At 39.3% G+C, this 13,655-nt stretch overlaps 1 protein-coding gene across 2 annotated transcripts in view; it reads left to right on the forward strand.

The window, feature by feature from the left end:
• Positions 1-3,385: 3,385 nt before the first annotated feature.
• Positions 3,386-13,655, forward strand: part of adcy2b (adenylate cyclase 2b (brain)) — a 96,962-nt gene continuing 86,692 nt past the window's right edge. For both annotated transcript variants that reach the window (XM_079829751.1, XM_079829752.1), the window contains exon 1: positions 3,386-3,980. In XM_079829751.1, the coding sequence (XP_079685877.1) occupies positions 3,621-3,980 (360 nt within the window). In that variant the 5' untranslated portion in view covers positions 3,386-3,620. The remainder of the gene's footprint in view (positions 3,981-13,655) is intronic.

Raw genomic sequence — 13,655 nt, forward strand, 5'->3', positions numbered from 1 at the left:
TGTCCGTGACGTCACCCATAGGATTCTGAAGAGCTGTTTTGATGCGCAAAGTAGGGACGAGCTGGTCGTTGGTGCCGGGACGTGGGTGGAGCTAACGCGATGACATGACGCGATGACTAAAGCCCCGTTAACACTGACATTACCTGGAACAATTTGTACCTGGAACTTTTTTTACAGGAACTTTTTTTCCCCCAGACCTGCTACTGTCTGCATTTCCACTGTGGTCTAAAGTACCGTGAAGATTAGGCAAATTAGTCCAGAGACGTGGAACTGTGCGCGGCTGCTCCTCCCAGTCAGCGACGGACAATAATAATTTTTGTGCGATACTGTCTGCAACAATAACAAGTGGAGGAGATGCAAGCAGCGCTGGTTTTGCTTGTTATGTATTGGTTTACTAAATATGTAATTAACAAAACAGCAGAAAAGAGACGAGCACTGATACTAAAACGTATTCTGAAAGCTCGTAAGGCTAGATTTAAAATAAGACAACGTATGTTATTATCAGCTATTACGGACATTGACTGTGCGATTGCTGAGACAACGCGCGCCATAGGACAGAAAGAGCAAGACTGATATTTACTGAACGCAGAACGAACGAACCTCGCAAAAGACTTTTAAAAATGCCAGTTAAAACAAAACGCGGCGTGAGCTCAACCCATCAGCATGTTCAGCGCCCAAGTCCCACCTCCGAAAGTTCCGGAACTTTTAAAAAGTACTACCTCGGGAGCAGGGCCATTTGGAGGGGGAAATATTTACCCGGAACTTCATTTAGACCCTGGTTCCTGCGGTCGAAACACACCGAGTACCACCCCAAAGTTCCTAGTTCCTGGGGAAAGTTCCTGTGGTGGAAACGCGGCTTAACAGACTGCAGATAAATGGCTATCCACCTGTCACTCAAAGTGGCCACGCCCTTATTTATGCAGGACTTTAAGGCTTTATATAATGTAAACGAATGAGTTATAATTCACCCCCCTCACAGTTGTCATGAAGGGCAAAATTAGCCTTATAGACCAAAACCACAATTTGTACCAGGCTGTAAAAAAAAAAAAATCTGCTGTAAAGTTGGGCATTTTAACATGGGACTCAATGAGATTCTGCTCCCTCCTGGAGCCTGTCCTTAGTGGCCAGTCAATGAATTGCAGTTTAAGTCACTTCCGTATTGGCTTCAAGAAAAACTGTGGGAGTTTGCCGCTTGGTTTGGTGGCTTCTGACTTCTAACTTCTTGTGGATTGTTGACGGGTGACGGCACATTGACATTTCTACAGTTCAGTGCTTTAGGTCCACAAGAACAAATCGGAGTTCTCTCTGATCTGCTACCCTTAAAGGATTAGTTTACTTTTGCTTATAATTTACTCACCCCCTTGTCATCCAAGATATCCATGTCTTTCTGTCTTCAGTCGAAAAGAAATTAAGATTTTTGATGAAAAGATTTCAGGATATTTCTCCATAAAATGGAAGTCAATAGACCCCATACGGTTCAAGGTCCAAATTAGAGGTTCAGTACAGCTTCAAAAGGGCTTTAAACCACATCAAACGGTACCAGACGATCAATAAGGGTCTTATCTAGCGAAATGCTCGCCTTGCTCTGTTCATTGATGCGCGCTCGTGACGTCACGTAAAATGCAATTACGTTGAAAAGGTCACTCTAGACGCAGGCGCAAAGATGTTTGAATATGTGGATAAGGTCCTCCTTCCACTCATTTGTAAACACTGACTCGGTACTTCCGCCTGCGTCTAGCGTGACCTTTTCAACGTAATTGTGTATTACGTGACGTCACAAGCACGCATCACTGAACAGAGCACGGCGAGCATTTGTGCTTATAAAACTTAAACTTATATTTATTTTTAAAAAATGACAGATCGTTTCGCTAGATAAGACCCTTATTGATCGTCTGGTACCGCTTGATGTGGTTTAAAGCCCTTTTGAAGCTGTACTGAACCTCTCATTTGGACCTTGAACCATATGGAGTCTATTGACTTCCATTTTTATGGAGAAATATCCTGAAATCTTTTCATCAAAAATCTTCATTTCTTTTCGACTGAAGACAGAAAGACATGGATATCTTGGATGACAAGGGGGTGGGTAAATTATAAGCAAAAGTTTATTTGAAAGTGAACTAATCCTTTAATGAGTGCATGGAATATAGGTAGTCCTGTATTAATTCAATTCTGAATTATTCACTTCAGCTGTCTCCAGTTGATTGCTTAATCATTGATTTTGCCCACAAGTGCACTCTCACCTCAAGTGTCTCTTTTAACAGTGTTGGTGGGCAGCTATAATGAATATTTTATTTAGTAATGAGGTGACGTTTCAATCATGTTCATGTTATTTGAACGCTCTTTGTTCAGCAAGTGCAGCATTGACTTAAATATGGCATGAAGGACTGGGAGGTTCTCTCTTCACAGAGCTCTTGACCGGCACGGCTGCTGACTCAACTGAAGCAGACAATTCATTGTCTAATTACCTCTCAAGAGTGTAATCACAGTCACCTCCCGCAGTTTCAAAAGACCTTCTGGAATACAGCATGATTACTTAGCACTTAAAGAGAGTCTTCTGATAGACTCGCAGGTAATGGAGAAACCGCTGGTGACAGTGATTTGAACCATTACGATGTGTTCCTGGATCTTCTGTTGGTCCCAGAACAATAGTCCCGTCAAGTCCTAACCCTATCCCTTATCCCTGGCCATTAGCTACTCCTGAAATCAGAAGGAAATGATAGGTTGTGTGGCAGGCTGAGCAAAGACAGCTTAACTGTAAAGCTAAGCCTTGAAACCAACAAGGATCTTGGATCCGGTCCTTCTTGGTGACAGTAGCTATAAGGAAACGTTTTATTGTGTTTCCTATTTCCTGTCCTTTCTTCTCAAGCAGTCTTTTGTCTTTGTTTTTTCATTCATTAATGTTTTTATTGTTCTAATTGTAAGTCTCTCCCCATAGAAAATGAAAACGAGATCTCTTTAATACCTCCATTGTTTCTCATAGACTGCAATGATATTACAGTGCAAATGGAGACTATTGCTTAAGGCTGCTGCTTTTTAAGATTTTACCTCTGTGAAAAAGACTGCATTGATCTTTCACGGATGGTACTCGGATTTGCCAAGATTCTAAAAGGTCTGAAATCAGATGAGAAGTCAGAGATATCAGTATATGAAGTAAAAAATTTGTCATCAAATTTTTCCAAGAGCTGAGCTATAGCCGCTTCACATAAAATTACATAAAATCAGAACAGCATCTGAGCAACTCATTTTCCTCTGGGTGTCCAATCAGTCAACACTGATAAACTCATATCACTGAACCTGCCACACGCTGCATAGCAGACATTACTGTGCCTGCTAGGTCTCCGTCAAGCACACCACTCCCTTTCCTCTCTCCTCCCTTTTCCTCTTCGCTTCCGTCCACATTCTTTTGAAGACTTTCTCTTCCTCTCTCCAACACTCCACGAAGTCACTTCTGAGAGCTTGCGCTCTGCCTCGCTGTCAAACAAACACTGGTGTTCTCCCGTGCTCTCTCTCTCTCTCTCTCTCTCTCTGTATCGTTCTCTCTCTCTCCTCCTCCTCTCACACGCTCTCTTGTGTGTGTCTCAGTCGCTCTCCGCTGCTCAGTTCATCATGTTGGCTGGAGAATGCTGCGTGCGGCAGCGCTTTCTCTCCTGCCCTGGCGCGGGACACATCTGTCCCACCCGCCGCAGCTGAGTACTCTTTCAGAAGAGGACGAGCCAGAACGGCAGCAGCAGGAGGAAGAGGACGAAGACGAAGGCTCGGGGGTGAGCGCCGGGGTCCAGCCGGACCCCATGTTCCAACAGACAGTTTACCTGCTGGAGGGTCCAGAGGACATGGTGTCATCCGGGGGGCTGAAGTCTCCAGACTGGGTGTACGAGTCTTACTACCGTATGAGCCAGCAGCATCCGCTCATCGTGTTCCTGTTGATCATCGTCATGGGAGCGTGTCTGGCTCTGCTTGCTGTGTTTTTTGCCTCTGGACTGGTAAGTCTGTTCTTTATCCACTTACTACTTTTTTGTACTTTTCTGTCTTGAATTGGACTGAAATGCTCCTTGTATCTTGAGTCAATTGGTGGTTTTGCTTCAGGACTTTTCTTTGGACATCAAGTTGTGACCCAACAATTGAATTTTTGTGGTGCCAAAATGCTTTTCTTTAACCTCACACATAGTTCTGTGGTTTACAGGATGAGGACATGCTGTACAACCCGTCAATGTTGGCGTCTAATTTGGTTAGCTTACAGATGGATTTGTGCCAAAATAACGTAGAGGTTGATAGGACACTTTTCCTTTATTTTCAACAACAAAAAAACATGGGAAGCACTTTGTCTTCCCTCTTAAAAGTTGATAAGCCAGTTTATTTTGCTTCGTTAACTACACACAATTATGAGGTTGTTTGCATTTAGCATTACATTTTATCTGCTGTCTGTCTAGACGCATGGGTTGAGAGCCATGCTTCGTAGTTCATCCAGAAATTGACATTCTGTCATCATTTAATCGCCCTGATGTTGTTCTGAACCAGTTTTCATTCTTCCATGAAACACAGGAGACATTTTGAAGAATGTTCTGGTCACTCTTTTTCCTTTTAATTACAATAAATTAAGAGGCTATCAAGCTTAAAGGATTAGTTCACTTTTAGATAAACTTTTGCTGATCATTTACTTTCTGCAGTTGAAAAGAAATTACGTTTTTTGATGAAAACTTTCCAGGATTTTTCTCCATATAATGGACTTCAATGGGCTCCAAACGGTTCAAGGTCCAAATGACAGTTTCAGAACAGCTTTAAAGGGCTTTAAACGATACCAGACGGTGAATAAGGGTCTTATCTAGCGAAACGATCAGTTTCTGCGAGAAACCGAACAGTATTTATGCTATTATTTTACCTCTTATCAGACGAACATGATCATCTCTGAGCTCAGCCATAACTTCCGCTTAGTGAGGTCAAAATATGAGCCTGGTCATAGATATATCGATCTTAAATGCCTCATTGATCCGTGCAAGCGCTAATGAGACATCTACATATACATCTATGACCAGGCTCGTTCATGAATCATGAATCGGAATAACACGGTTCAAAATTGAATTTACAGACTGTAAACCGATCAGTGGGGAACATTTTTAATGTGTTCCTCACATAAAGCTGTCATATGACTTCAGTTGACTTGGAATATTAGTCACAAAAACCACTTGTATGATACTTTTATGTCACTTTTGAAGCTTGAAAGCTTCAGAGACCAGCACATTTTTCAGATTTTTTCCTTAGGCGTTCTACAGGTTGTAATGAAATGAGGGTGAGTAAACGATGACTGAAAGTTCATTTTTAGGTGAACTGTCCCTTTAAGATGTTTTTGTTTTGATCCTATTTTGGAAGGCTATTCATCTTCCTCTCTCATCCCACAGTTGTGGTTGTGGTAACGCTGCAGAAATGGGGTTTTGGTCTATGAGAGAGTGTTTTACTTGTGTGTGGGGAGTGCAGCACTCTCTCTGTGTCTGTGTGTGTCTCTTTTTCTCTCTGTGGCAGATTGTGTGAATCTCTTTGGTAAGAGAGCTGTTTCTGAGAGCTGCACTTCTGCAACCCTCATTTTCACCTGCTGTTTCACTCGTTCTCTCTCTCTCTGACTCTCTTTCTCTCTCACCAGATGCTCAGTTGTCTGTGTTTATGTGTAATGGGTTTGATTATTGCAGTCGGTGCATTTAGACTGCACTGTGAACCCTATAACGTTGCCTCAAAGTAATAAAGTAATATTGCATAATTAAATATGGTGAACTTGTCCATTTCATTTAACTACTTGTAAGTTTGGAATTAAAACTTCTATTGATTCTAAACTATTTGTTCATCACTCCTCATTAGAGATGAGAAAATAATACTTATATTCAGCAAGGTTGCATTAAATTGATCAAAAGTTAAAATAAAGAAATGTATAATGTTACAAAACTTTCTGTTTCAAAAAATTTCTATCCAGAAAAAAACATATTACCTTTTCCAGCATAATATTAAGCAGCACAGCTGTTTTCAACGTTGATAATATGAAATGTTTCTTGAGCAGAAAATATTGGAAAGATTTCTGAAAGATCATGTGACACTGAAGACTAGAGTAATGATGCTGACAATTCAGCTTTAACATGAAAGGAATAAATTACATTTTAAAATATAAGGGACTGTAAATTGTAATATTTCACAATATTACTGTTTCTACTGTATTTTTGATCAAATAACTGCAGTCTTGATGAGCATAAAATACTTTTTAAAAAATCATACCAACCCCAACAATTGTGCAATGGGATTTAGAGGTCAAAATGCATTTTAAAATGTTTAACTTCATACATGTCTTAGACATTTTGTTATATACTGTACATCTAGTGTTGGTAGTGTTGAACATCAGCAATGGTTTTATATTTGGTTGTATTTTGTTTTGTGACTTCAGATTAGAGAAATGAAGCACAAATCGAAGAGAATGAACCATACTGTTTCATAATCACATAATCACCTATTTTTAAGGGGATTGAAAGCACAGTCCATCGTAGATTTTTTTGGAGGGTTGGAATTTAAAACCTTGCATGCTAATTAAAGGGGTCGTGAACAGCATTGTTTTATTGTTTTATTATGTTTCCTGTGGTGCACTTATAATGTTAATATGAATTTTACATCAAAAGTGGTCATAGTTCAGAAATAAAAGGCATTTTTCATACCCTGATTTAGCCCTCTGATTTGAACGCTCTTTTGTAAGGGCCGTGTAGATCTATGGCATTATATTTAGATCGTTGCATGAAAGGTTGCAGTGATGAGCATTGTAGCCGATCACAGACATGTTGAGCGCATGAATGCAGTGACCTCGTCATTGCAACTCGATTTCTGCACACTAACAAATGCTTTCAGCATAACTAACAGTGCAAACACAATGTAAATAAGAGATTAGTTGATTATTACAGGAGTTTTGATGTCCGGGAGTCTGTTCTTTGGACGTCGCTAACTCGGTTAGCTGGATTTGATTGTTGACGATTTGACATGATCTTGGATTGTTTGGTTTTTCGACACTCATCCTGGACTTGCTGCCATAGCAACAGGTCCGGAAGCTTAAACCTGCTTGCGAGTGCATGTTATTTCATGTAAACAGGATTAGATTGACACTTAAAATGTGTCCCAACCACTGCTACTCTATTATAAGAGTTCCTTACTGAACCAAGGGCAATAATAATTTTAAATTATAATAATATAAAAATATATTTAAAAAAATATTATAATGTTGTGTATAATACTATAGACACAGCCACTTGATTGAGAGATTTATTTTTGATAGAATAATTACTTTATAATGTTATTGCAGTCTTACATAAATGCCGTACAGTTAATCTGAGCCGTGTATTCATTTCAGTGGTGACAGATATTATGGGATGGCTTGATGCAGCGCAGGAGATGCAGATAACTTGATCTTGACCCTTAAGAAACTTTAATTAATGCTGTCACGTAAAAAATCTGCTTCAAATTGAATAAAAAATTAAATGAATTGCAAATAACAACATTGAAATAAAAATGTAAAGGTGTACAAATAATATAAAATCGTGAATATAAATAATTGGGAATCATTTGGGGAAAAAAACAGTGCACATTTCATTTATCTATTATAACTTTTATGTTGGTTTGGTCGTTTGGCTGTTTCCTTATAAAGGTCAAGATTGTTTTTTTTTATTATTTGTTTTTTTTAAATTGTCAAGTTTTTTGCCAGGCTTTTGTAATTATATGATGTCATTACATTACATTGTCTTGCCGCCAGCCAATCGCTGCATTGCTGATCGTGATTTCGAGTATCGATACATCTGCCCTCTTCAGGGAACACAAGAACGTGATCAGTAATCAGTAACGTGAACAGTAATCTCAGATAACTTAATCCAGATATTTTAATCCAATCTGCAAATTCGTTTGAAGAACCAAATTAGTCAGAGATCAGTTATCACGATTAAAAGATCTGGGATCTGTCAAATCATCTCAGATGTATTAAGCGAGGTATGAAGAACGGACCCCAGAACTCAGTCACTGAATAACATGTGTCATGAATCATTACATATCAGAAATCACTGGTCAGATCATGCATTAGGATTAACACAGTTACTTGCATGTTGTCGCATTACTGTCGAGCCCATATTGTAAAAGTCTGTTTGCAAAGCCTGCTCCGAAATTGCGACTGATTTACCAAAGAATCCATAGTGAAATGTACCGAATACAAATAAGTAATGCTTAACTGAGACATTTACATTGTTAAAAAATAGATATCCACATTCCTTTTTTTGGAAGGTAATGTTATTTGTAGTCCATCCTGTATTGCTCTTCTTTCCTCGTCATCTCACTAACACACCAGTGGGCGGGGCCAAAGTTGCAATGAGGAAGTAGGCGTTGTTCTTATTGTGGAATATGCCTCTATAGAATCAATGAGTCGTTAACTGGGCTTGGTTTCAACATAAGCTGTTTTTGGACTAACAAGGAAGTTTTCAGTTCTGAAACTAGTATGATGACCTCTTATATGTCAAAATAAGATTTCTCAGTTCATGACCCTTTAAAGCATTGACACAAAAACAGAACAAATCTCATTTGATCGACCTCACTTATCATCAATTAGTCAGCCACTGGATGACAGGTCAACTGTCGTGACCATCTCTAGACCCCATTCTTTCAGACGGTAACATTTAGGGCCCTATTTTAACGATCTGAAACGAATGTGTCAAAGCGCGAAGCGCAAGTAACTTTGTGGGCGGGTCTCGGCGCTGTTGCCATTTTCCCGGCGGGATAAATGGCTCTTGCGCCCGGCGCAAATCTAAAATGGGTTGGTCTGAAGTAGCTTCATTATTCATAGGTGTGGTTTGGGCGTAACGTGAATAAACCAATCAGAGCGTCATCCAACATTCCCTGTAAAAGCAGGTGCGCAAGTTCCATTATGGATTGCTATTATTATGGCGTATTTACCAGGCGCACGCCAGGAGCGGTTCACAGCCGAGGAGACTGATGTTCTTGTAAGAGCAGTGAAAGACAGAGAAGTTGTGTTGTATGGGGATGGGAGAAACCCACCCAAAATAGCGTCGGTTAAACAGGCGTGGGAGGAAATAGCCACAATTGTTTCATCAGCTGGCATCCCCAGGACGTCGCACCAGTGCCGCAAGCGCTACAATGACATCAGAAGACGGGGAAAGTCCAAGCTTGCCAGCATCAAACGGGCACGCCGTGAAACGGGAGGTGGATCTGCCTCTACTCAGGACCTGACGCCAGCAGAGGACATCGCTGCGTCCACCCTCACCGATTTTTTTTCCTGGTTCTTGACGGACAAACCAATTTGTTAGATGTCCTTATATACATATATGTCTTGCCAGAAGTTGCCACTATTGGGCAAACAGGTCTCCTTAATTATTAGACTACAATTAGCCTGAATAATTTGTAAGCTAGATTTATGCCTCTTTTTTCACATCTTCGTGGCACACCACAATGATTTCCGTCATCTCATGTGTTAATATTTTTTAGTGTAACAATTTATGATTTGCAAAAATAACTGTTGCATCTGTGTAGATTACATGAGCAAAGTGTATGCGCGTTGTGCACGCTATACATTATGGTCAAGCATGCGCCCTTAAAATAGCATAATGAACAACGCGCAACGCGCCACTGACTTTAGACTAGGTTTTTTCTGGTCAGTGGCGCAATTGTTTAATGGAACAGCAAAATAGCACCAGGGATTGTTTGTGCCGGAACACGCCTCCTTTTTTGCGCTGAACCGCCCAGGTAGCGCAAGTTCATTCACTAGTTTAGCGACGTGCTTCTGTGGAGGGAAAAGCGCGCTTTGCGCGGGTGCAAAATAGGAATGACACATGCGTCTGAGTACAAAGTCAATTGCGCTGGGTGCAAGATAGGGCCCTTACTGCCTAATGCGCGGGGACCAAATCTTTCATTTACGCAGAGCCTGTGTGTGTCTGTGTGTGGTGACACAGCTCTCATTAATCTTTTGTGGTTTAACTGTGGGTATGTTGTTTTGAAGCACTGAGGCTCTTATCTTGGAAACAGCAGTCTGTTTTACACAGACTGACAAAAGGGGCCGGAAAATGTCACGAAACACAAACTTTGCTTTATCGTTGTTTCTCCGTCCATCGTGCCTTTTTGTTTCAGTTTTGGGCAGGAAGTTCTGCCTTCTCCTCTTTGAATGCTTATCTTGTTTTTTCACAGCAAAGATTGTGTTGCTGCTGCACTGTCCTGAAAGATTAAAGATTGATGGAGTGGTGGTGGAGTTGTGCGATAACACGGCTGAAAACAAGAACAAAAGTTCACTCGATTAGAAAGACACATTAATCAGATGCAAGCGACAGAGCACTGGTTAATGGGTTAATTCACCTAAAAAATTTAATTCTATCATTAATTACTTACCCTCATGTCATTCCAAACCCATAAGACTTCATCTTCGGGACACAAATGAAGATCATTTTGATGAAATCTGAGAGATTTCTGTCCTTCTGTTGACAGTTGCGCAACTGCCATTTTGACACTTCAAAAAGTTCATAAAGAAAAACTAATCTTTATGAATTGAGCAGTTTAGTCAAAAAATTTCTGAGGAGACGTCATTGGTTCTCGCACGTAAAGCGAACATGTTTTAGCTTCCGCTTACCACAACTGATTTGTGCATTGAATGTTTATGTGAATAAAAGCCTAAATAAAATCTGTTGTCATATAAAAAGATTGTCTCTTCAGAAAATTTGGACTAAACTGCTCAATTCATATGGATTAGTTTTATAATCTAATTGTGAACTTTTTGAAGCATCAAAGTGGCAGTTGCGTACCCTTTCAAAAAATAAGTATGAACAAAAAATAACTTAATTTTATTAAGTATACTTAAGTAAAGTTCAAGTATATTTTTAAGTATGCTTTATGCAGTAGGTATACTAATACAAATATACTAGAAGAATACTTGTAAGTGTACTGTTTCAATACTACTTGGAACTATTGTTTTTATTGTATAAAAGAATACTTTTATGTATATTTCAAGTGTAACAGCAGTAAACTTTCATTTATTTTACATTATTACAGCACCTCTCTCCGCAGTCTGGCTCGAACGCGCAATGTAGTTTCGAGGAAGCCCCTTCTTACGAAATACAAAATGTGCTGTGATTGGTTAGCTGGCCCAGTGTGTTGTGATTGGCACCACGTAGCATGTGTTCGGGAAATGTCACGCCCCTTACCATAAGTTTTATCTGCTTAGGTGCAAATATTAAGGATGGCGTAAATTTTAAACCAATTCGAGCCTGATTCAGACTTAAGAATATTAACATGCAAATGTGGATAATTTCCACATTCAATCATTTCATACAGTTCAATGGGTATCGATATTTCAACCTTTTACGGCACTAATAATAATTGACAGTCATGACCTAAATATAATTTTCCTTTACAATAATCAATGCTAATATTTGCCATTAATAACTATACTTTTTGCACCATCTCAGGTTGCGAGGATTTCCCAGTTCTGGTCAATTTTTGAGTCAGACAATTCAGTGAAGTGTTAAAAGATTCGCTCTGATCGGATCATTGAATCAACTGACTCGACGAGTAGTTGACTCGAGAACAGCTGCAAGTCCAATTCATGAATTAATCATTCACTGTTATTTGCAAAATGATTACTGGTTCATTAAATAGAATCAGCTTGTTAACGAATTCTACATCACTATCGTGCCTCAGAGAGGGTGTCGAGATCTTCAGTTGGAAATGAGGAAGTAGGCATTCAAGAATAGATATGTTTTTGTGAAAGGTTGTGGAGTAAAAAGTACAATATTATGTTTTGGAATGTAGTGAAGAAAAAGTTTCCCAAAATAAAAATGCTCTGATAACATGTACTGAAGTACAGTAATGAAATAAAAATACTTTGCCACTGTCACAGATTGTAACTAAATATTTGATCATGGTCACGGGTGGGCGTATTGTGATGGCAGTTTTAAAAAGATTTTAGACTTGTTTTTATCCATTTATTTGCAACAAGCCACATGGTTTGAGGTGTCATTCACATTTGTTGCAAATCTGTACTGTTAACACAAGTCAATCACAACATAATCCCGCACTATAAGAACTGTGCTTTTGACCTTGGAACGGAACATTAGTTTGATCTGGTTGAAAAGCATTTTCTGATTAGCAAATCGGTTACTAAAATGAATAATAATCCTTTCTATTAGGCTATGCTGTATGCAACACACTTGATACCATCTTTATAAATGATGGTGAGGCAAAATGGACACCTTTTCCCTCGCATCCTGATAAGACTGTTACTATCAAGATTTAATTTCTAATGGCTGCACTCCTTCCCATTCAAACCTCTTCAAATTACATTTAGAGCCGATTAGAGCCAAATCTTAAAACAGACTATTTGGACGCGAGCCACAAACCCACATCGTCTAGATGCCTCAATGACAACAGCAAACACAACAACAAGCACATGCACACATTCCTGATCAACAGTCCATTTTCCATTTAGTAGATTCGTAAAGAAAAACCTTATACTCGGTTACAGTTAAAGATCATTTATGCAAGGGGAATTTGGAAGGATGCTTTGGGTGAGATCAGGATGGGTCAACATTGACCCAACTGAACACGTTATAAATCTGACGCCAACACAGCAGAAATATGATAATGTTGAGTGGGATGAAGAGAACATACAGGTTGATCAATTAGATGAGTTATGGAGATGACAGCGTCACACTGAGTGAGCCAATCTTGCCAGCTCATGCAATCATTAATATTCGCTTGTAGTGCCTTTATTGAATTCAGTTACTGACACACTCCACAGCATCTAAAAATGTGTTGGCCTCTGCTTGGCTTAGATGATTAGAAATGTAGTGTAAGATGAGCACATCCTTTGTACTTGCACTATGGTTTAATGCACCCTTCTTTACAATCCAAATAGATTTGAAAGAGATGCAATATATCAGTCACTCTGTGTAGGAAATCTGAAGGGCCTGATTATGAGGGTATTATGAGGTTATTATGTGACATAATAGGACAGTGAACAGGAATCTTAATTAATGCCACAAGCTTTTCGTAGACATTGTTGCCATTGCTTATAGGTCCAATGGTCATTTTAAACAATGTTCTGCTTCAATTAAGACGACCAGAATGTGTTGAGTTCATGTTCTTGAATGCATCAAGCTATAAATCATCATATTTATCATATTTATAAAAGACAGATACACTGTTCTGATTATTTTCCGAAAAAAGAGCCAAACTCATGGAAGGTGTGCAGTGGGCAGAGCTAAAGAGTCACGAGCGCGCACACAGACACGCACACAATACATCATGGCATTGTCCCTGGATAACTTTCGATTCACTATTCGTTTGTGTTGTTTACATTATCAATTATCACTTATGCGTTGATTGCCAACAAAACACAGACATTTGAACAATAAAAAAAATTGGTTTCACTTTATTTTGATGGTCCCTATAACGCATTCTGTTTACTATAAGTAACGTTGCACCTACATGTTTAGTAACTCTCATTAAAGTGTTAGTAGAGTACTAGTAGACTGGTAGGGTTAGGGTTAGAATAAGTTGACATGTACATCCAAAGTTACTCAAAGTCAGTAGAATGTCTATTCGGGGAACATCACGATAAAGCACTGGCAGATATTAAGCAGACTTTCTACTAATAC

Source organism: Gobio gobio (assembly GCF_949357685.1).
Source record: "Gobio gobio genome assembly, chromosome: 11".
Classification (NCBI taxonomy): domain Eukaryota; kingdom Metazoa; phylum Chordata; class Actinopteri; order Cypriniformes; family Gobionidae; genus Gobio; species Gobio gobio.